Genomic DNA, 22,032 nt, shown 5'->3' on the forward strand with positions numbered 1-22,032 from the left:
TCGGCACAGACCAGAAAACGAAATCGGACCCATTTGAATTCTGCACAGAATGCTATATTTTAAAGCGATATGGAGGAGATTAGGAGGAAACTGTGGCTTTACTGAGCTCAACTGCTGTGGCCAAGGTGTGATATAAATTAAACTGCATTGGCCATTTTTAAAAAGGGGAGGAGCTGCTTGATATGTCCCGCCCTCTCTTACTGTTTCAGTGGAAATTACATCAACACATTGAATAATGTTCCAAGGCACTTCAGTGGGCTTTTAAACTGAGCTTTCACACTTGCACACAATGCTTTGAATGTTCGAAGCAAACCTTTTGAATTCACATATAATGCAGCAGATGTTCAAATCCAATCTTAACACTGAATTATGACGCATCTAATATTCAAGCGTTCACACTCATAATTGATGCATCAGATTTTCAAATAGTTCAGGCGTTCGAATTGAATTGTACTTGCTTGTAATGCATACATTTTTTGTAAATTAAAACCTTTTGATGTTTTGAATTATGAATTTAATTAATGATGCATCCCATGATGTTTTGAATTGAACGTTCTAATAGAACATTTTGAAACTCGCGAACATTCCAACTGAAGTGCTTGTGACACCCTAAACGTTCAGTTTAGCTACAGGCAGTTCATTGGGTTTGCGTCACAGCCGTGGAGATCTACAGTCCAACTTGAGCATTGATATTGGACAGAATCTGTTTTTGTAGATCTACAGAAATATTTCAGCCTCTTTATTGTTCAGTGTCAGTTATTGGACAGTTATTGGACACTTTTCACAGTTTCATCATTTCAGGTTCTGATCATAATCTGTGGTGGCTTTGGTTTCACAGGGTTGTATAAGAAGACTCCTGTTTCCCATTTTCACTGGAGTGGCACTACGGTCACATCTGGCCATCAGCGGCTGAAATGCAGACTTTCCTGAGAGGCAGACGAGTGGGCTATTGGCTCAGCGAGAAGAAGATAAAGAAACTCAATTTCCTGGCCTTTGCAGAGATGTGCAGGTGAGAGGTGAATATAGATCCATCAGCCTGGATCTGTTTCCATGTAAGAGCACAGCAGGTGCCTGTTGCTGTTGGGCTTTCACTGGACTCGTGGCCAGCGGTTCATCCAAAACTGCTGTTTTCTGTGTCTGCTTTTGCTCTGCTGATCTTGACAGATCAGTTGATCGAGTTGTTTCTATAAAAAGGTGTCTTTTTTTTTTTTCTTGAATGTTTTCTTCATAGAAAGGACTTTGAACTGTGGTTGAGAAAGATCCAGGAAGGTTGCTTGAGGTTGTGTAATACAGTGCAGCAGAGAGCCATGTTAACATAAGATGCATATTAAGACACACTTTCTTAGAGTGTCATAAGCAGAAATGTTTGTTTAGGTTGACAGACTGTGCATCTGATTTAAAGAAGTGCTCAGATGACTCGTACCACACTAATAATATAGCAAAAATAATCAATTTGGGAAGTTTTAAATGGTTTCCCCCAAACAGTTCCCCTGTCTGCCTTTGGTTGGGTAAATGGATCGCCCGGTCCTAAACTCGCTCATTGGTTGAGCAGATCTTGACATGTCAGGCTGGTCGGGTTACTCGAGCAGTCAAAACTTGGATTTTTGAGGAAAGGTGTGTTGGTAATTTTAAGCAATCACAGTGCAGTCATAGATAAAATAAAATGTCACAGATTTATGCTAAACTAGAGACTTGGAGCTTGATTTACAAAATAATTCTTACGAATAAAAATCCTTCATTACTACTGTTTTTGTTTTGTTTTATAACTTAAGAAAAAAGTTAGCAAAATTTTACTTTATATTTATATTTTGTATTCCTGAAAAAACTAAATAAAATCGCTATTAGTCACATTTAACAGAATATATAATATATAATGTGTGTGTATATACACACATAAATATTTATATTTACAAACTTTTATGTTAGATGTGATTAATCTTTTTGACAGCACTACTAAATAATTGTTCTTAAGAATACAAATTTATGTATTCACAGGTGTACCAATTTATAAAAAAAATAATAATAATCTTTTGGATTCTGGATAAATTGAGAATCATGATTTTTTTTAGTTTTTGTTTCAAATAGAGATCATGATTCTGAACACAAACTAATCAAAATAACATGCAATTTACTAGAGGTCTATTTAAAAATGTTTAATTATTTAAAAAAAAAAAATGAACAAATTTCTGAATGAATGATTCAATGACACATAAACAGTCACTTGTCGCCACCTACTGGTGTAACTATGCAATCAACACAACCGTTATTTGAAGCACCAAGTTACTTTCAAAAGCTGATTTGGTCTATTTTGTTCACTACCGTAGCCATCAGTGTTTATATCCAAACTTTTATCACAGGACTTCTGGGATAAACAGGCGAATCATTGTCATTTAGGAGTGAGATCACGTGGGTCTTTGAATCGAGACCGTAATCTTTTTTTTTAATGGTTAATCATGCAGCTCTAATTTGTATAAACAGTCATCTATTTTTTTCCTTTCACAATGCACAATGTCAAAAGGGCAATTTCCCATGTTTAAAACCTGCGTGCTGTAAAATATTTGCAGTATTTTCCTCAAGCCTGTGTTTTGTTCTGCTCTGCCTGTTTTTTGGATAAAGCATCTCTGCTATCCAGACTATGAAACCCTTGAATGATTTTACATGGTACGTGTAGGTGACCAATCTTGGCCTGGCTGTGTTTTAACACTGTGCCAGCACTTCTGTTCCCTATGACTTTGCAGTCGGGCAGATTGGCTTACTCATCACTGAAAGGCCCCTGGATTATTACCCAGCATTCAGAGAGAGAGAGAGAGTGAATGAGTGAGAGTTGGCAACGCAAAGCACTTGGACGTTGCACTTGGGCGCTGTGTTTGTATGGGTTGTGTAACCTGAGCAAACTGAATTGCTGGACCGGCAAAGGGTTAATGTTACACACAGCGGTTTGTGTGTCGTAAATGTGTGGTGTAGTGAAAGATTGTGTGTGTGTGTGTGTGTGGGGTTAGTCTTTTTTTTTTTTTTTGTCTTACGCTTTGCTCGTTGTGCCCCAATGTCTCTGTCTCCAGCTGAATGGACAATTGTGTAACGTGTGAAGCCAGCGTTGCATCGGATTTCCTCACTGGCTGTGACTGTGTGTGAGGAATTGTGTGGCTGAGAGTTGGAGAAAGTGAAGGAACGAGGGAATACAACAATGTGATCAGTGTAAGCGGTCAACTCTGTCAGCCAGTGAACAAAGGGATACGCTTTTGTGTGTTACACATTAGCACTTTTTAAGGGACAGGTCACTCAAAAATAAGATCTATCATCATTCTCTCTCACCCTCATGTCGTTCCAAACTTGTTTGACTTTGGACAAATGGACAAATGTACAAGACTTTTCTATTCCAAGTCTTTTGAAGCCATACAGTAGCGTTGTGTGAAAATTTGTTGTTATTCATTGTAAATCTATATTTTCTATTAAAACAGGAAGTTGAGCTAGCTAGCTAACTTGGAGACGTGGTATTGGGGAAGGGACATTCTCATGATCTCATTGTAGAGATCAATTGATCGGACAGAATTCGGTTTACTGCAACATGAGTCATCAATATGTTTGATTCGTTATGTGCAGAAATAGAGTATTGTATAAGTTAGAGTTGTCAAAAGGACAGATTTCGGTACCAAGTTGGTACTGAAATTTAAAAAATGTGACGATACCAGCATTTTGAGAACGGATTCTTAAACGCCTCTGATTGGCCATTGTGTTGACGTGCTCAACTTATATGTCTGTGATTGGCTACAATGATCAACGCTTCAAAAACATTGAACGCTCTTTGACGCTCTTCATCGAGCGCTTACACAGATACACACGGGAGCGTTTGAAAGCAGCGTCTATCAATGGATCCGTCTATCAGCGGATATATTAGGTATTCACTGATAGATGCCTGCTTTTAAACGCTCCCGTGTGTATCTGTGTAAACGCTCAGTGAATGTATACTTGTATGTTGAGCATGTATATATGTTGAGCGTGTGAACACAATGGCCAATCAGAGACATTTATGTTGAGCGCGTAAACACAATGGCCAATCAGAGACATATATGTTGAGCGCGTAAACACAATGGCCAATCAGAGACATATATGCTGAGCGTGTGAACACAATGGCCAATCAGAGACAAATATGTTGAGCGCGTGAACACAATGGCCAATCAGAGACATATATGCTGAGCGCGTGAACACAATGGCCAATCAGAGACATATATGTTGAGCGCGTGAACACAATGGCCAATCAGAGACATATATGTTGAGTGCGTGAACACAGTGGCCAATCAGAGACATATATGTTGAGTGCGTGAACACAGTGGCCAATCAGAGACATATATGTTGAGCTCGTGAACACAATGGCCAATCAGAGACGTATGTGTTGAGCACGTGAACACATTGGCCAATCAGAGGTGTTTAAGAATCTGTTCAACAGCGCTCAAAATGCTAGAGGGAAATGCTGGTTTCGTCCATGTGTAGAGAAATAGTTCACCCAACAACAAAAAATTATAGTAAATTTACTTGCCCTCATGTCGTTGTACAAAAGGAGTCTGCTTATTTTTTTATGTTGCAACTAGAGGTGGGAGGAAAAAAAAATCTCCCGCAGTTCTTTCTTCAAGGATTCTGAGAATTTTATCTTCCGATGATAAATTCCACACATTCACACACAAAAAACCCTCAAATCTTCTATAAAATAATCTTCTATGCATTTCAAGAAGGTTGAAGCAAATTACAAGGGCAATCGCAGGCTTCATTGCACAGGATATGCGGTGTGAGAAACTTGTTTTATCCAATCGAATCATGTGGTGCCTAGAGATTCCCACTACTATTATTCACAGCTGGTTCAACTGAGGCCCTGGATTTGAGGATTTCTGCCATTTTCTTTTTTTTCTTCTGGAGATCCTCTCATGCTCTGTCCAGTTCGATGGGAGCCGTTGGTGGATGTTTTCAGATCTCTCCGGAGATGTTTGATTGGGTTCAAGTGCGGTCTCTGGCTAGGCCACATTCACGTTTTTGTGGAAATCAAGTTACTGCAAGTCTGAATGTCCCTTAAATATATCAGTGACCCTCTGAGCATGTCAATCACACTAGCACAGATTAAAAATGTTTTGTGGATTAAAATGTTAATCCTTTTGCTCAAACAGTACAGTAGAGCGTTAGTGCTTGCACGCCAAGGTCATGGGTTCGATTCCCAGGGAAAGCAAGAACTGATAAATATGTAAATGAAAAAATAATGTAAAATGTGTACTTTGAAATGCAATGTAAGTCGCTTTGGATAAAAGCGTCTGCCAAATTCGTAAATGTAAATGTAAACCTCTTCAACCAAATTGCTCGAGCTGAGTTGAGGGAATATCTATTTAGCGGCTCTAACTGCTGTCACACCCTTCAAATTACTGCATTATTCTCTAGGACAGGCGTTCTCTAGCACTGTCTTGTTGTTTTTCATGTTTTACCAATGTTTTACATGACTCTGACAGTCTTCTATGAGCTCTAATCTAGATTTCTGTAGAGATCCATTTGGTGTTGCAAGATAAGAATGATAGACAAAATTAATTGCTTCCATTACAGATTTAGAGAATTTAAGAGAGCGGCTTTACTGGCCCAATTCTTATCAAGTATTTTTTGATATTCTAGTCTTGGGCTGTAACTAACAATTGTTTTGATGATCGATTATTAGACTGTCTGTTCAAAATAAATGAAAAGAAACCTAGCATTGGGGATTTGTCAAACTCGTATATGACCCCAAAACCTGTACGTGCCGAACCGTGACTTCTGTGTACCGTTACCCCACTAATATTAAAGGAATAGTTCACCCAAAAATGAAAATTAGCTCATGATTTACTCACCCTGAAGCCATCCTAGGTGAATATGACATTCTTCTTTCAGACGAATACAATCGGAGTTATATTAAAAAATGTCCTGGCTCTTCCAAGCTTGATAATGGGAGTTAAAGGGCACCTATTATGCAAAATTCACTTTTACATGGTGTTTGAACATAAATGTGCTTTGGCAGTGTGTGAGCAAAAATACCCTAGAATGATAAAAATCCACCCAGTGTTTTTTTTACATTCTCAATAAATCATAAGCACTGTCTCAGAATGAGCTGTTCTCAGATTCGGCGCAATGTGACGAAGAATTGCACAGGCCCCGCCCACAACTGTTGATTGACAGACTGCAGTTTGAGCATAGCCCCGCCCTGAGTGAGCTGGACACAGTCCGCCATTGTTCGACGCTTGAGCAGCTGTAGACAAGAATGTCTCCTAAGCGATTGAGGTGTGCTGTTGTTGGATGTAAGAATGAACATAGCAGTCTTCATTTACTCCCGTTGTTACTCGAGGATGGATCTGTACTGTGTGTGATCAAGCTTACACTCTCCGGAGCAACAGGCCTAACGTGACTGATCACGGCAGAAATGAAAGTCAGAGCGCGCACTTTATGACAGCTCTTCGAGTCATTTTACGGATATAAGGTTTACCAGTTTATTAACCACCCACTGAAAAGGTGTGTATATATTTGTTTACTGTTAGTTGTAACGAGTGTTTTGTGTACTTTGCTGTGTATGTTGATGATAATGAAAGGGAGAGAGAGAGAGTTTATGGATAAGACTTTAATGCGCACTTCTTATAGTGTGTTTATTCAGGTCTTACAGTGATTCTCTGGAGTAAAACTAACGCTTCATCTTTTGTGTGATGTACAATAAACTTCACTGAACTCATCAGTATATTTTGGTCATCATTCGGACAGGGTTTGCTACAGCAGGCTTGTATTAATAGTGGATAAAAGCAGATGACAAATAAGTTATAACTAAACTAAACTATACCTGTTCTATCTCATACAGCATATATTCTCTGGCTCTGTGGGCATTATTGTCCGACTCCGAGTCGAAATGAACACCGCAACTGAGAGTTTCTGTTCTGATATTATCAGATGAGATTGTCTGGCTCTGAGCGCGAGCTCGTGAGGCTCCGCCCCCTGTGCGTGGAACCGCATCTCATTATCATTTAAAGGGCACACACTAAAACAGCGCGTTTTTCTGAGCCCCAAAAAATGACAATTTAAACATGCTGTAAAAAATTATCTGTTGGGTATTTTGAGCTGAAACTTCACATACACACTCTGGGGACATCAGAGACTTATTTTACATCTTGTGAAAAGAGTCATAATAGGTGCCCTTTAATGGCTGTATGTCTTTTGAAGTCCACTTGACGCACAACGGCAGCAATTGATGCCTCTCGCGGTTCAAACAAACAGGGCTGGGCAACCACATTCGTCATTACATTGTGCATCAAGTTCAAGGGTTACTTTTGCCGTAAATCGATTGCGTACGGCCGTCTGCCGGAAGCTAGTTATTTTAGTCGATAAAGTTTTAAATATGGATATTTTTCTTTAATGAATGCATCACTTCACGCCTTTATTAACCCCCGGAGACACGTGGAGCTCTTCAATCATGAATAGATGCGCTTTGATTGACTTCAAAAGACATACAGCCATTCACTCCTATTGTCAAGCTGGGAAGAGCCAGGACATTTTTTACTATAAGTGGGCTAATTTTCATTTTTGGGTGAACTATCCCTTTAAGCGGCGCTGCCATACTAGCCATTAGCATCTGCTCTTAAGTTTTTTTTAAAATGTGAAACATGAGTGGATTAGGGATGAACGTAAACCGTGCTATGCATTGGCGCATTCCACGCAAATCGGCGTATTTTCGTAATCGATGCATCGTTCCAGCCGTATTCTGGTCCCTAGATATATTTAGATAAATTTTTTTCATCCATTTTTGTCTGGCAGATGAAATATCATTTGATCATGAGGACAAGTAATAATTCCCTAAGCAATCTGCATGATTTGTAGTATTATGAGTGTCTGTAGCACTAACCCACTCTTTCTGCCTTAGGGTTAGGGCTACACACTAAACAAGCTAATGTTCCAGTTTGTTTGTAACCAGGGCAACAAGGGAAGCATAGTAGCAACAACAGACGAGTGAGACCAAAAGCGGTTTGTGTTTTTGGTAACCACAAGGATTTTGCCCGCCAACATGTGCGTGTGTGTCCTGTCCCAGACGGCAAATGGTTGTGATATTCCCTGTAGAGGTCATAAGCAGTCCTCGCTCGCAGCTGCAGAGATAAACAGTGGTCTAGAAAGGTCATGATTGTGCTCTCTAAGAAATGAGGTCACGATTTCCAACCCCCTTCTTGTCCTGCTCAAACATTTCACAGAATGTTTATTAATCTTGTCAAATAGATTTGGTTTAATGATTAAGGATTGACAGATGTGTGTGATGTACTATTGACATTCAATAACCTTTCAGTGCTGTCACTCTAAAACTGCTGAATGTCTGTTTGACAGAATTTGACAGGAAGTTCAGGTGGAGTATTGTAATCATGTTTTTTGAGGAAGTTGAGTCATTACGGTTGATGCCGTTGTGTGTGCGCTGTGTAACTAACCACATGTGTACCAGTACAGGCCTGTGAAATGAATGTGCTCTGTGAAGCATGGACGTTATCTTTGAATTGCACACAAGGCTGTGTTTGGACTTTGTGCTTATCAGATTTTTTTCTCTCACATTTAAAAAAAAAAAAAAAGTCCATTTATATTGTATGTATGGATACTGATTTTGAAATTATGTTAATCTGATTAAAAACATTTTTGTTATGACTGATAATTGAAATAGTTTATGGTCCAATTCACACTATTAACTAGTTGCTTATTAGCATGCATATTAATTAGGGTATTGGCTGTTTATTAAAACGCATATTAATGCCTTATTTTGCATGACCATATTTTACATCCCTAATCATAATCAATAGTCAATACCTAAACTTAACAACTACCTTACTAACTGTTAATAAGCAGTAATTAGGAGTTTGAGGCACAAGTCATAGTTATTAGTGAGAATTGGACCCTAATCTAAAGTGAACATAAATTGATATTCATATTGAGTTTTGCTAAATATTACAGTGTTATCAAATTATTAGTTATTTAAGATTCACTTTAAAAATATACAATTATAAAAATAGTAAAAATAGTAAAATGGAGAAAAGGAGTGTGCACAATTAAATAACCAATATTTACCGATATCAATAAATGAAGAAAAAAATGCGGCAAGTGACTTAAAAAATGTGAATGTCATTAAATCATTTATTCAAGAGATTCGTTCAAAAACGCTGATTCATCCAGTAATGAAACAAGTCAAGTCTTTATAAGTAAGTCTTTGAGTGAGTCATTGAATCATTCATTCAACCCGATTAAAAAAAAAAAAGAATCAATTCAAATTAATAAAATATGTTTTAAAATAGACTGCAGCAATTAATATTTTGTATAGTTTGTCTATTCAGAATCATGGGAGATGATTATTTTATCTATTATTTTACCCTGCTATTATTTTTAACTTATTAACTTGATCTTTATTTTAAAAATAAATAAAAATAAATAAATGTGATTCTCAATTTATCCAGAATGCTGCAGCTTTGTTGCTGCAGTCAAAAGATGAAGATCAAAATTAAACCGTCCAAGTTTAACAAGAGAACATTGCTTGGAGATTGTTTCATCTTCTGCGATACATGACTTTATTAGTTTAACCTGGATGTTTTTTTGTCTGAAACTGAGCACATTGTTCTATTGGACTGCTCCCTTTACCCTCTTTCGTATCTCAGTCATAATAAAAGTGCTTTTGCTCACCATGTTTTGTTTTCTCTATCCAATATTCTGCTTCACTTAGATAACAGAATGAAAGCAATGAAATCTGAGCCACACTTTAGCTCTGTCCGTATCTCTGAACCCAGCGGCCCTGATCTGTCACTGTGACCCGGCTCAGTCCTGAACTCTGTGTCTCGGTTCACACAATACTTCTGTTTCTTCTGGATAAATTCCGCCCAGTATTTTTTTTTTTTTTAAAGATTGGTAGAATATCCTGCCTCAATCAAAGCAGAAGTGGGTAGCTGTCATAATTATTACACAATTGCCTGATTTTGATCTAATTCTATTTCTATATTCTCTTAGAATGCCTTTATGTGGGTGGCAAGATGTAACCGATCTAAAGCTGGTGAAATGATTAATCGTATCCAAAATAAAAGTTTGTGTTCACGTAATATATGTATGTGTGCTGTGTATAATTATGTTGTATATATAAATATATACACATGCATGTATATATTTAGGAAAAATGTGTTTTATATATATTTATATATACATGTATGTTACGGGCAAAGTGTGTAATCCGGCATTCTATAGAATGCCTAGGTAATGTATAGAATTAGGTAATGTATTTTTTGCAAAAAAAAATCAGGAATTCTATACATTGCCTAGGCATTCTATATAATACCGGGATTTCACACTTTGCTGGTAACATATATATATATATATATATATATATATTCTAACTATAACTATAACTATATTATAGTATATAATAATACTACATATATAAAACATATATATGTATTAGTATTATATTAGTAATATATTAGTAATACATTTTTTCTTAAATATATACATGCATGTGTGTGTATTTATATATACAAAATAATTATACACAGTACACACACATATATTATGTGAACACAAACTTTTATTTTGGAAGCGATTAATCGTTTCACAGCCCTGAAGCCTGGGTTAAAACACCGCTTTTAATCCTGGGTAAAGGAACATTTCACACTTGTAATTTAGAATTTGGCTTTCCGGCAGACGTTAGCTGCGATATACTGTACATGTAAAATGGGAGATGTACAGTACAGTAATAATATGATAGAATGCAATGGAACCTTAACTTTAACCTTAACTAACAGGAAGTTTTCTCTCAGACAGAACACAAAATGACCGTTGACAAATGGGAACCGTTGGCACCAGTGGTCTCTACGATCAGCTTGGATCACAATGCTATTGAGAAACGCAGTTCTGGTTGGTTTCTGATGGACTGTTGAGTGCCTTCAGGCTACATTGGTCAAGGACACTCTTATTTGTACAGTCAAAAAAAGTTACTTTTAATTGCTTTCCTTTCACAACAGGTGTCATTGTTTCCTGCCTTCTGGCACACATCTGATTAATGTAATACTAACAACATACTGCGCATTCAGGAGGAGTTGAGGCATGTTTCGTCTGTTCACTCTGACAGAACTAGTTGGAATTTTTGGATAAATGTTTTTCCATATCTGTATTTTTTAATCTCAATAATCTTCTTCCCATAATGAATTAACCCACACAGAAAAGTCTAGTCTCACTGAAACTTGAAATAACTCCCACAAACCCCCTCTTGATGTTTCTGACAGAATAATAAATAAGCTCTGGCTCATACTCTTCATGATTATTTTGACAGTGGTGTGGAGTAATCTGACACTAGAAGAGAAAATGGTTGCCTGGCTTCTCAGTCACCATGAAATCAAAACTGACAATTCATATTTTTATGGAATATTTTAGTATTTTTTTATAAATTATTTTGTATGTGCACAACTTTTTTTTTTTTTTACATTTCATGTGCCCTCATAATCTTTTATCTCTTCTCTGATGATGTGTTTACTGGCATGAAGGCGGGGCAACCAGTCACTCACATGAGATCAACCAATAGCAATCCAATGATCCTATCAATTCCCAATGGACAAAATCAAGTCCCGCCCTACATTTTCTTTCTTGTGCGAGAATCAGAATCAGTCACAATAGTGAAGAAAAGTCTATTGCAACTTCAGGTTCATGTTGACTTTAATGACCCCTTAAATTCATCCAAAGGGCTTCCCCACCAGCATGCTTTATTTTGGATCCTATATCAGGATCCAATTCAGGATCTCACAACAAAGCATAAGTAAAATGCAGCACATATTTAACTTTAGTGCAAAATATGATCGCTCGAAAACCGAGCAAACTGATTCTTGTGTGTCAGCTTGTCCTGTTGTTTTACAGAAACACTGGGGTAAATTCTAACATTCGACTAGCGCTTGCTTTGTGACAGTCGTTCCTTGTTGTGCGCTGTTTAAATGTAGACATTTTCTGACAGCACATCAGGTTGATCGCTCTGACTTCCGTAGTGTTGATTCCCTTCCTACAGCCAGTCAGGGTTTCTCTCTCAACTCTGTTTCTAGGCAACAGATATTTTTATCCAGGTTTTATTTTCATGTCAGAATGTAATCGTTATGATTGTATCTTGAATTAAAAAAATAAATGTTAATAAATCTTCTTTTTTTTTTGTCAACCCTGTGGCATGAGCTAAAAAATAACTTTTTTTGTTTTTGTTTTTTTCTTTCAGGAAAAGAGGGATAGATGTTGTACAGGTAAGTGGATCTCCTCTTAACAAAATTCATTTTCAGATATGTATTTAATGTGTGTAATTTCAAACAGTGACCACCTATGAAGAAATGAAGGGAAGAAATGTAGATTAGGATGATTCAGAGGTGAGACTTCAGTCTCGATAGTGCACAAGAGTGAGTTCAAACGTTAATTTCCTTTGTTCTCTCAGAGAGTAGCTCTCTCTTCCAGTTCTTCCAGTTCTTCCAGTTTGAACCGTGAGAGGGTGTCTAAGCTTACCCTACTCCTACATCCTACTACGTCACGTCGGGTCAGAGGTCGCTCTGTAAATTTGTTATGTTGTGATTCAACTCATAGCTGGCTAGTTGGCTTATAACGCTTTAATGAAAACTTTAAAAAAAATCTGTATAGGAAAAATACTTCCAGAACCAAGGCCGCTGAAAAAGAATATGAGCTATTAAAGGTGCAGTAAGCGATTTCTGAGAAACACTGTTGATATTTGAAATCACCAAAACAAAACACGCCCATACCCCAAAGGATCACACACCTTGATAGCTGATAGCTGATAGCTCCGCCCCCAAACTCATAAACATTCTATGCAGCGCCGGCACCTTACATCTGATTGGCTGCAAGTTAGGGCTGTGCAATTAATTGAATTTCGATTTTGGCTCCCAACGATCACCAAAATAGTGCAATCAAGTAAAAACGATTATTTTGCCATGTTCTGTTTTGAAAGAACGCTCTAATTTTGTCTTGTGTTCTGAATGACGCGCACGCGCACATCCGCCCCTTCCGAAGCCATAAACTCTCTCAGCTTGAATGTTTAAACTGATAAGACTTAAAAAGAAGTGAAAATGATCAACTTTAGTTACGATGCGATGCTGGCCCGATTGTGCAACTGACAATTCCATCATGTCCCGACTCCTAAACGCGAGAGTGTAGTTTCGACGCTTGCCTTGCCCAACCCATTTTGAGAGACAGAGAGAGAGAAGACGCGGCACCGCTGAACGCTCACGCGTGAAATTGCGTCTTGGAGAAAGTTTTAAAATGATTGATTTGATTTTATAATCTGTGTGGATTAATTTAGGCTACTCATACAATCTACATGCTAAAGTGAATCAATGTTTGCGGGGGAATTTTCCGCATTATAAGTGAATTATTAAAATACTCATTGAAGTATTATCTGTTATATTATTTATTTTAATAGTTCAAAAAGTACAATCAATGTTCAAATTTAGATTTTTTTAAGAATTGTTGAGATTTGTCTTTTTAATAAATGCAACACGTTCCCAAAGTTATATGAAATAATCGTGTTACATAATCATGAATTCAATACTGACCAAAATAATCGTGGTTATGATTTTTTCCATAATCGAGCAGCCCTACTGCAAGTGTGTTTTGGTGCTCGGTCTGATCCACTTTCAACAGCATTACGTACTGCACCTTTTAAAAAACATTAAAAATAACTTGTGGCTTCTGGCATATTCCAAGCCTGAACATCATCTGCGTTTATTGTAGGTCTTTATAAGTAGAAAGTTTGGTAGTTAGAATTAGAAAGATGTGTTGAGTATGCAGTTGTTTGCGTATTACAGTGGACAGATGAACTGAATATGTGAATGAAATGGTCTGGGCCTGTTGGTGATCTTACTGGTTAAGGCTCCATTCCTGATTCCTAGGAGATTGAGCTGGTGTTTAGCACTGAAAAGTGCTAAACACAAAATAGTTCTGTCTCGTTTTCCATTCAGTTTATTTTTGAAAGTGGAAAGTATAGTTAGCTTGTTTTCATTAGAGAGACTGTTTTGATAGTGAAGCTCAAATTGTTCTCATTGGTTTTGACTAAGCATGCTAATGTTAACATTTGAACATTCAACAAAGCCAAGGCCTGGAAAGCTTTCCTTTCACAATGAGACAGCAAAATCCTTGCCAGTAAAACATCTACCAACCGTATTTCAGCAAATGACCACAAGGAATATGAACTTTATATTTCAAATATGAAGATCGATCCTAGTGATGGATTTATATAGCACTTTGTACAATATATTGCTTTAAAGGTCCCGTATTATGCACCTTTTCACAAGATGTAAAATAAGTCTCTGATGTCCCCAGAGTGTGTATGTGAAGTTTCAGCTCACAATACCCAACAGATAATTTTTTACAGCATGTTTAAATTGTCATTTTTTGGGGCTTAGAAAAACGCGCTGTTTTAGTGTGTGCCCTTTAAATGCAAATAAGCTGCTGCTGGACGACCCAGGGGGCGGAGCTTCATGAGCTCACGCTCAGTCTCTCAGGACAATTTCATCTCACGGAATGATGATAATATCAGAAACTCTCAGTAACGGTGTTCATTTCGAGTCGGACAATAATGCCTACAGAGTCAGAGTGCTGTATAGAGATGAAACAGGTATAGTTTAGTAGTTTAATTACGGTTATTATAACGTATTTGTCATCTGCTTGTATGTATCCATTATTTATTAATAGCCTACAAGTCTGCTGTTTCGGGCCAGGTCCGAATGATGATCAAACATATACTGATGAGTTTAATAAAGTTTATTGTACATCACACAAAAGATGAAGCGTCAGTTTTACTTCAGAAAATCACCGTAAGAGCTGAGTAAACACAGTAAGTTATAAGAAGTGCGCAAGTACATAAACGAATTTCGGTAGAGTTGAGGGAGCATTCCTGTGGGCGGAGGTTAGTCAAAAAACTGTTCTACTGACGTCATTAAAGAAGGAAGTAGAGGGATGTAGTCCAAACGGGCCGTTCGATGTAGGCGACTTCTGTTAAATAAAATATCTCGCTTGGCATTGAACTTTGAGCTTTATAATTTTACAGATATTATTTATACTCTAACAACAACATTACACGCTAACTAAAGTTTGAAACATGGGATCACGAAGAACGGGACCTTTAAAGCAAGTAGCTTTAGAGTGTTAAATATGAAAAAACTTTGTCAATTAGAATGACTTTATCAATTATTAGAATAACTTCAGTTTTTACTATAAAGTAAAATCCTGCCGCTCCTTTCGTTTCGTTTTGTTGCTTATGTTTATTTTACGATTAAAATTAAGTTTAACGTTCGGCGCCTCCTTCCCTGATCTTGAACTTTGTTCGTTAAATTTGATCACTTAAATTCACATTATTTGTAATTATCATTAAAATAGCTGATTTTTCTGTATTTAAACATTGTTGGAAACATTTGGGATAACGTAAGTACACAAGTCAACAAATTATATAACATTGTTCTAGTGATTTTTGGATATTTTAATCTAAAAATCGTACATATTGTGCCTTTAACCTCGAGTGCAGAGAGAGAGAGAGAGATGTGTTTCCAGATTACTTACACTGACATATTATGTAGATAGTTCCTCCACAGAGTTCTCAGTAATATCTTCTGGAAACAACACAATAAACTGTTGTTGGAACCGGAATATTATAGACTTGTACAGTAAGTAACCACTTAGCAGCCACCCAGAACACTCTAGCATTATAAAAATGTAGTTGCCCGGTTTGAAGTGTTGTCATATTTGGGCTTGCTTGCTCTTAGCAATGTCGTCACTTTTCATGTGTGTTTGACATTCACTGTAATCGGGGGTCACATCACTCCATGCGAATATCTAAAAACTGAGCAGTCCCTTCAGGCCGACCTCACGTCTTTTTATTTAAGTGTGGGAAAAACAAAGGCAGGGAGTCTCTGGTGAATAAATAGCCCAGTTCATGTTCCTTGGTATTGCTTTACCACACACACACACACACACACACAAACTTGAAGATATGTACTTTTGATGACCTTCCATTCACTTTTCTCTAAAGGTATAGTTCACGTAAAAATTAAAATTCTGTCAGTGGACCCCATTGTCTTTGTAATAATGTTGGTCGTCTCACTTCCTTGTTCTGTTCATCTTCAGACTAGTTGTCATCCAATCATGTTAAGTCTATGTAATCCAGTAATACTGTAATACATTCAACCACATTAACCTAGACAATGACTTCATCAGGCTCATTTCCTCTCTAAATGCTTCATGATTCATGTTTAATTCTCCTACTTTGAGGCTGTGAGGCTCCATTAGGATGAAGAACATTTCCTGTTCCTCTCAAGTGCGTCGGTCTGTGAAGAAGCCTCTTGGTCAGTTTTTTTTTTTTCCTTTGACGCATTTGTTCGGGCGTAATGTGAGTCAAGCCCATCGTTTTCATCTTGTCATCTTTATGTGCTCCTTTTTATACCCACAGATACAGACTCTAGGGTACTTATCTCTCCTCTCAGTGTGCTTTTATTCTAATTCCCTGCTTATTTTCTAAAATGGATCTATCAAACATGAGCTCTGGCTGGGAAGAGTTTCAATATTTCATGAATGAGAGAAGATTAAAGAGTGATGGCATCAGCCGCTGCCTCTGCTGCTTTCTTCTATTCAAGGGTGGTATTTTTGGTTCCGCAAATGGATTGTTTGATGTAGATGTGGATGAATGTTTATTTAAATCAAAATTGATTCTACTTATCAAAATATACATTCATCAGTGCACACATTATTCAAAAACAATTTGTAATGAATTTGTAATGAAAACTTTGTAATGTTTTATCGCAGTATAATTACTTGCTCCGCCTCCAAAACAACTTTCCATTAAAGGGAAAGTTCAACCAAAAATTCTAAAGTTCCAAATCCATACGATTTTGTTCATCTTTAAAACCAAAACAAAAATGAACCTGGAAAACTTTTGTTTGTCCCTCTGTTGAAAGATATTTTTTAATAATTTAATAATCAATAAAAAAGTAATGTATACCTGTATGATATTATGCTGTACCCACATTGGACAAGCGGTTTAGAAAATGGATGGATGGATGATTCAGCTGCGGGCGCCATCTGGCGAGACGTGGGAATTCATTCAGCTCGGCCCTCACAATGCATTATGGGTATTTTCTAGCCGTTGAGCGTACATCGGTTGTATACTCATTATTGCGGTGCATTATGGGAATGAATGAGTGCACTTGATAACGTCCACTATGGTTTCGGACACCACAACAAATGGCTGTCCCCTCAAATAGTGCCCTACCCCTTAACGCCCACTGTCGTGAATTTGCAACAAACCCCTTCCATTCAGACTGCAGGCGAGATAGCGTGTGTTTTCCCCCAATGCCTGTTTGTGCACATTCGATACATACCTAGGAACATTTTGCACGCACTGGTTTCTCGTAGGAGCGGTCGGAGTGGGAACTACATCCGGTTCACGGAAGCTAATATTTTGGTTTGCAAAATCCGCATATCAAGGGCGCAAATGTGGAGAAATTGCCCAAAATGAGTTAAGTTGTGCTAAGATAAAAATATGTACCAGCTTATTGATTGCTTCTATAGCTATGTTATTCATATAGACTTCATGTGACGAATATTTTACGTACTTTGTAGATTTCTGTTTGTAGCAAATTTGCGACATTGGTCCATAACGGCTGGATTGGGCTAATGGCTACATATTATAATAATGCTGTATTTAGATGGTTTCAGCCCAAAAAAAATTTTTTTTTTTTTTTTTTTTTTCACAAAAAATAGCATGTTAGGATATAACACTATAAGAATATATAATGTATGCACTGGAGAAACAAGGAAAGAGTTAAACAGAGTGTAACATGGAATGTATAAAAACTACTGTCAATGTTAGGGAGTAGGAGAGTGTTTTGTTTCTTGCTGTTGTCAAGATTCATAAATTTGTCAATTAAAGTTTATAAGTTCTAACAACTTTGTGCCATGAATAAAATCTACATACCTGAGATGGGAAAATGTGTTTTATTAATTTTACCATTTTGTAAAAAAAATTACCCTAAATGCCTGTTGTCGCAAATTTGCAACATACCAAAATTTCTATTTATTTGTTGTGCAAAAGTGAAATTGATAATCTCAACATTATTTACCATCTACTTAAAGGCAAAAACACACATAATTTTTTTTTTATATACAGCTATATAAATTCAGGCGTTAAGGGGTATAGGGGGCGATTTCGGACACAGACCATTTTTGATACGCTCTACCATTCTAAATTAAACTAAACATTTTGTGGAGGGACATAAATCTTTCATAAAAATATCTTAATTATTTGTCTTATAGATGTGTTTCATAAATGAATGGAAGCAATGGGTTTGAGATTATATGAGGATACAATAAATGATGACAGAATTTTCATTTTTGCGTAAACTATCCCTTTAAACATCTTAGACTTTTGGGTTACACTTTGTTACAGTGTAATTATATTTAAGTAGTGTGTAATATTAAGTAACTACACGTACTTACTATAGGGTTAGGGTAGGATTAAGGTTTGGTTGAGGGCTATTTGCATGTAATTATGCATAATTTACTGTTATTACTATGGTAAGTACATGTAACATATGTAACAAAGACACTAAAATAAATTGTTACCGACTTTTGTAAGTAAAAGAGCCTTTGTAAAATCTTGTCGATAGTTGTATGCATTTTTTATGCTAATATTATGGCAATAGTAGCAAATAACTAGAGCTGCACAATATTGAAGAAAAATGCGATAACTCATTAAATAACATATGCGATACGATAATGCTTAAAGTGTGTCAAATTAACTTAAATTATCTTTAAAATATGTTTAAAATTATATAACCTACATACGTGTTTCACATTCTTTTTGTGATTAGTAAACATCCCTACAACTTCTGAAAGTGAACATCAGTGTTTTACTGTAGCATAAGAAGTGTTATTTTAACATCGGTGTAAACCAGGGTTTCAGGTTATCCTACATTAGGGTTATTAAACAACAGAAACTGAATAATCAAATGTAAAAATAAAACACTGCTTAGTTTTCACTGTATGAATTAAATATATACTGATTCTTATTAAAGCTACAAAAGTTACTGCCAAGAGCAGTGAGTGTTTTTCTCTTTGTCTTTTGTTCATGACCCCAGTTATTGCAAGCCGTTGCGATATGCATATCCTGATATATACATTTGCGATAATTTCGATATATTGTGCAGCCCTACAAATAACGCAAGATTTGCCTTGCTTTCAAAGCTGCTTCTGCTTCTAATCAGCTCTTGTCCTGATGATTTTAACTCTGAACGACAGCTTCAAAACCTTCCTGGACTCAGATAAATTCATCTTTGAGTCCTGGAGCTGCGCATGTCTCCCTCCGCCAGCGTCTGTGGGCATGAGTCATCGGTGCAGGACTGGGTCAGTGTCTGACCTCTGCCTGCTCATTTCTGTCATGAGCTCTCAGTATGTTTTAGTAATGACAGATAGACAGATTCTTTACAGTCAAATTGGTTATATGCTTGCATGGAAAGGCGTTTTAAAGCAGAGCCAGACGTCACAGGTCATGTGCCTTGAGGAGCAGGCAGACAGACATCAGAGTTTAGTTACTTGTGTCTCAGTTGGCTTAAAGCATCATGAATAACTGATTGGTCGTGTCTCTATACAGACACGCATGAAGAAAAGGAAGAGGCTCTCTGCATCATGAATAACATGACTTGCTTTTGTGAGGGAAAATTAGATGACTAAACTAAAACAATTGAAGGCAAAGATGAAGACGCAGTTAAACCTTGTCAGTTTTCATCACGCTTTGTATTGTTAGTGTCGGTCGGTATTATATGTTAATAAACAATGTTTACTCGTTCTCTGTGTTACATGGACCGGGAAATTCACATTTATTTGTCAGCAAATGTCCGCCGCATGACAACAGAGGGTTATTAACAGAACCGGTATTGTAAGGGAAATCGTATCATACTTAGTGTAGTTGTTTAAACATGGCTATTTAAAGAGTAGACAATGGCAACTGCTTTCTTACCTGTACATGACGGCGTTTTGCTTCGGGGGGGATGAGCAGATCTGACAGAACGTCAGTTTCTTTCAGTGTTTCCCCTCCTTTTGACCTAAAACACTGTGTTTGTGGTCATCAGTTTGAAATGTTGACTACAAACACTGAGGTTTATCAGTTTTTCCGTCATGGCGTTCTCTCCATATCTACGATTCTTTGCAGCCTTGAGCAAATAAGTATTTGAACACCCTGCTATTTTGCAAGTTCTCCCACTTGGAAATCATGGAGGGGTCTGAAATTGTCATCGTAGGTGCATGTCCACTGTGAGAGACATAATCTAAAAAAGAAAATCCAGAAATCACAATATATGATTTTTTAACTATTTATTTGTATGATACAGCTGCAAATAAGTATTTGAACACCTGTATATCAGCTAGAATTCTGACCCTCAAAGACCTGTTAGTCTGCCTTTAAAATGTCCACCTCCACTCCATTTATTATCCTAAATTAGATGCACCAGTTTGAGGTCGTTAGCTGCATAAAGACACCTGTCCACCCCATACAATCAGTAAGAATCCAACTACTAACATGGCCAAGACCAAAGAGCTGTCCAAAGACACTAGAGACAAAATTGTACACCTCCACAAGGGTGGAAAGGGCTACGGGGAAATTGCCAAGCAGCTTGGTGAAAAAAGGTCCACTGTTGGAGCAATCATTAGAAAATGGAAGAAGCTAAACATGACTGTCAATCTCCCTCGGACTGGGGCTCCATGCAAGATCTCACCTCGTGGGGTCTCAATGATCCTAAGAAAGGTGAGAAATCAGCCCAGAACTACACGGGAGGAGCTGGTCAATGACCTGAAAAGAGCTGGGACCACCGTTTCCAAGGTTACTGTTGGTAATACACTAAGACGTCATGGTTTGAAATCATGCATGGGACGGAAGGTTCCCCTGCTTAAACCAGCACATGTCAAGGCCCGTCTTAAGTTTGCCAATGACCATTTGGATGATCCAGAGGAGTCATGGGAGAAAGTCATGTGGTCAGATGAGACCAAAATAGAACTTTTTGGTCATAATTCCACTAAACGTGTTTGGAGGAAGAAGAATGATGAGTACCATCCCAAGAACACCATCCCTACTGTGAAGCATGGGGGTGGTAGCATCATGCTTTGGGGGTGTTTTTCTGCACATGGGACAGGGCGACTGCACTGTATTAAGGAGAGGATGACCAGGGCCATGTATTGCGAGATTTTGGGGAACAACCTCCTTCCCTCAGTTAGAGCATTGAAGATGGGTCGAGGCTGGGTCTTCCAACATGACAATGACCCGAAGCACACAGCCAGGATAACCAAGGAGTGGCTCTGTAAGAAGCATATCAAGGTTCTGGCGTGGCCTAGCCAGTGTCCAGACCTAAACCCAATAGAGAATCTTTGGAGGGAGCTCAAACTCCGTGTTTCTCAGCGACAGCCCAGAAACCTGACTGATCTAGAGAAGATCTGTGTGGAGGAGTGGGCCAAAATCCCTCCTGCAGTGTGTGCAAACCTGGTGAAAAACTACAGGAAACGTTTGACCTCTGTAATTGCAAACAAAGGCTACTGTACCAAATATTAACATTGATTTTCTCAGGTGTTCAAATACTTATTTGCAGCTGTATCATACAAATAAATAGTTAAAAAATCATACATTGTGATTTCTGGATTTTTTTATTTAGATTATGTCTCTCACAGTGGACATGCACCTACGATGACAATTTCAGACCCCTCCATGATTTCTAAAGTGGGAGAATTTGCAAAATAGCAGGGTGTTCAAATACTTATTTTCCTCACTACACACACACACACACACACACACACGCACACACATACATATACACATACACATACACATACACACACACACACACACACCATACACACACACACACACACACACACACACACACACACACACACACACACTCTCACACACACACACACACACACACACACACACACACACTCTCACACACACACACACACACACACACACAC

At 37.6% G+C, this 22,032-nt stretch overlaps 1 protein-coding gene across 4 annotated transcripts in view; it reads left to right on the forward strand.

Moving 5' to 3' along the window:
- itpk1b (inositol-tetrakisphosphate 1-kinase b) overlaps positions 1–22,032 on the forward strand; it is a 48,655-nt gene that overhangs the window by 1,935 nt on the left and 24,688 nt on the right. For all 4 annotated transcript variants that reach the window (XM_084097454.1, XM_084097451.1, XM_084097453.1 and 1 more), the window contains exons 2-3: positions 839–1,009; positions 12,242–12,266. In XM_084097454.1, the coding sequence (XP_083953580.1) occupies positions 915–1,009; positions 12,242–12,266 (120 nt within the window). In that variant the 5' untranslated portion in view covers positions 839–914. The remainder of the gene's footprint in view (positions 1–838; positions 1,010–12,241; positions 12,267–22,032) is intronic.

The sequence above is a fragment of the Abramis brama genome, assembly GCF_963993115.1.
Source record: "Abramis brama genome assembly, chromosome: 21".
Classification (NCBI taxonomy): domain Eukaryota; kingdom Metazoa; phylum Chordata; class Actinopteri; order Cypriniformes; family Leuciscidae; genus Abramis; species Abramis brama.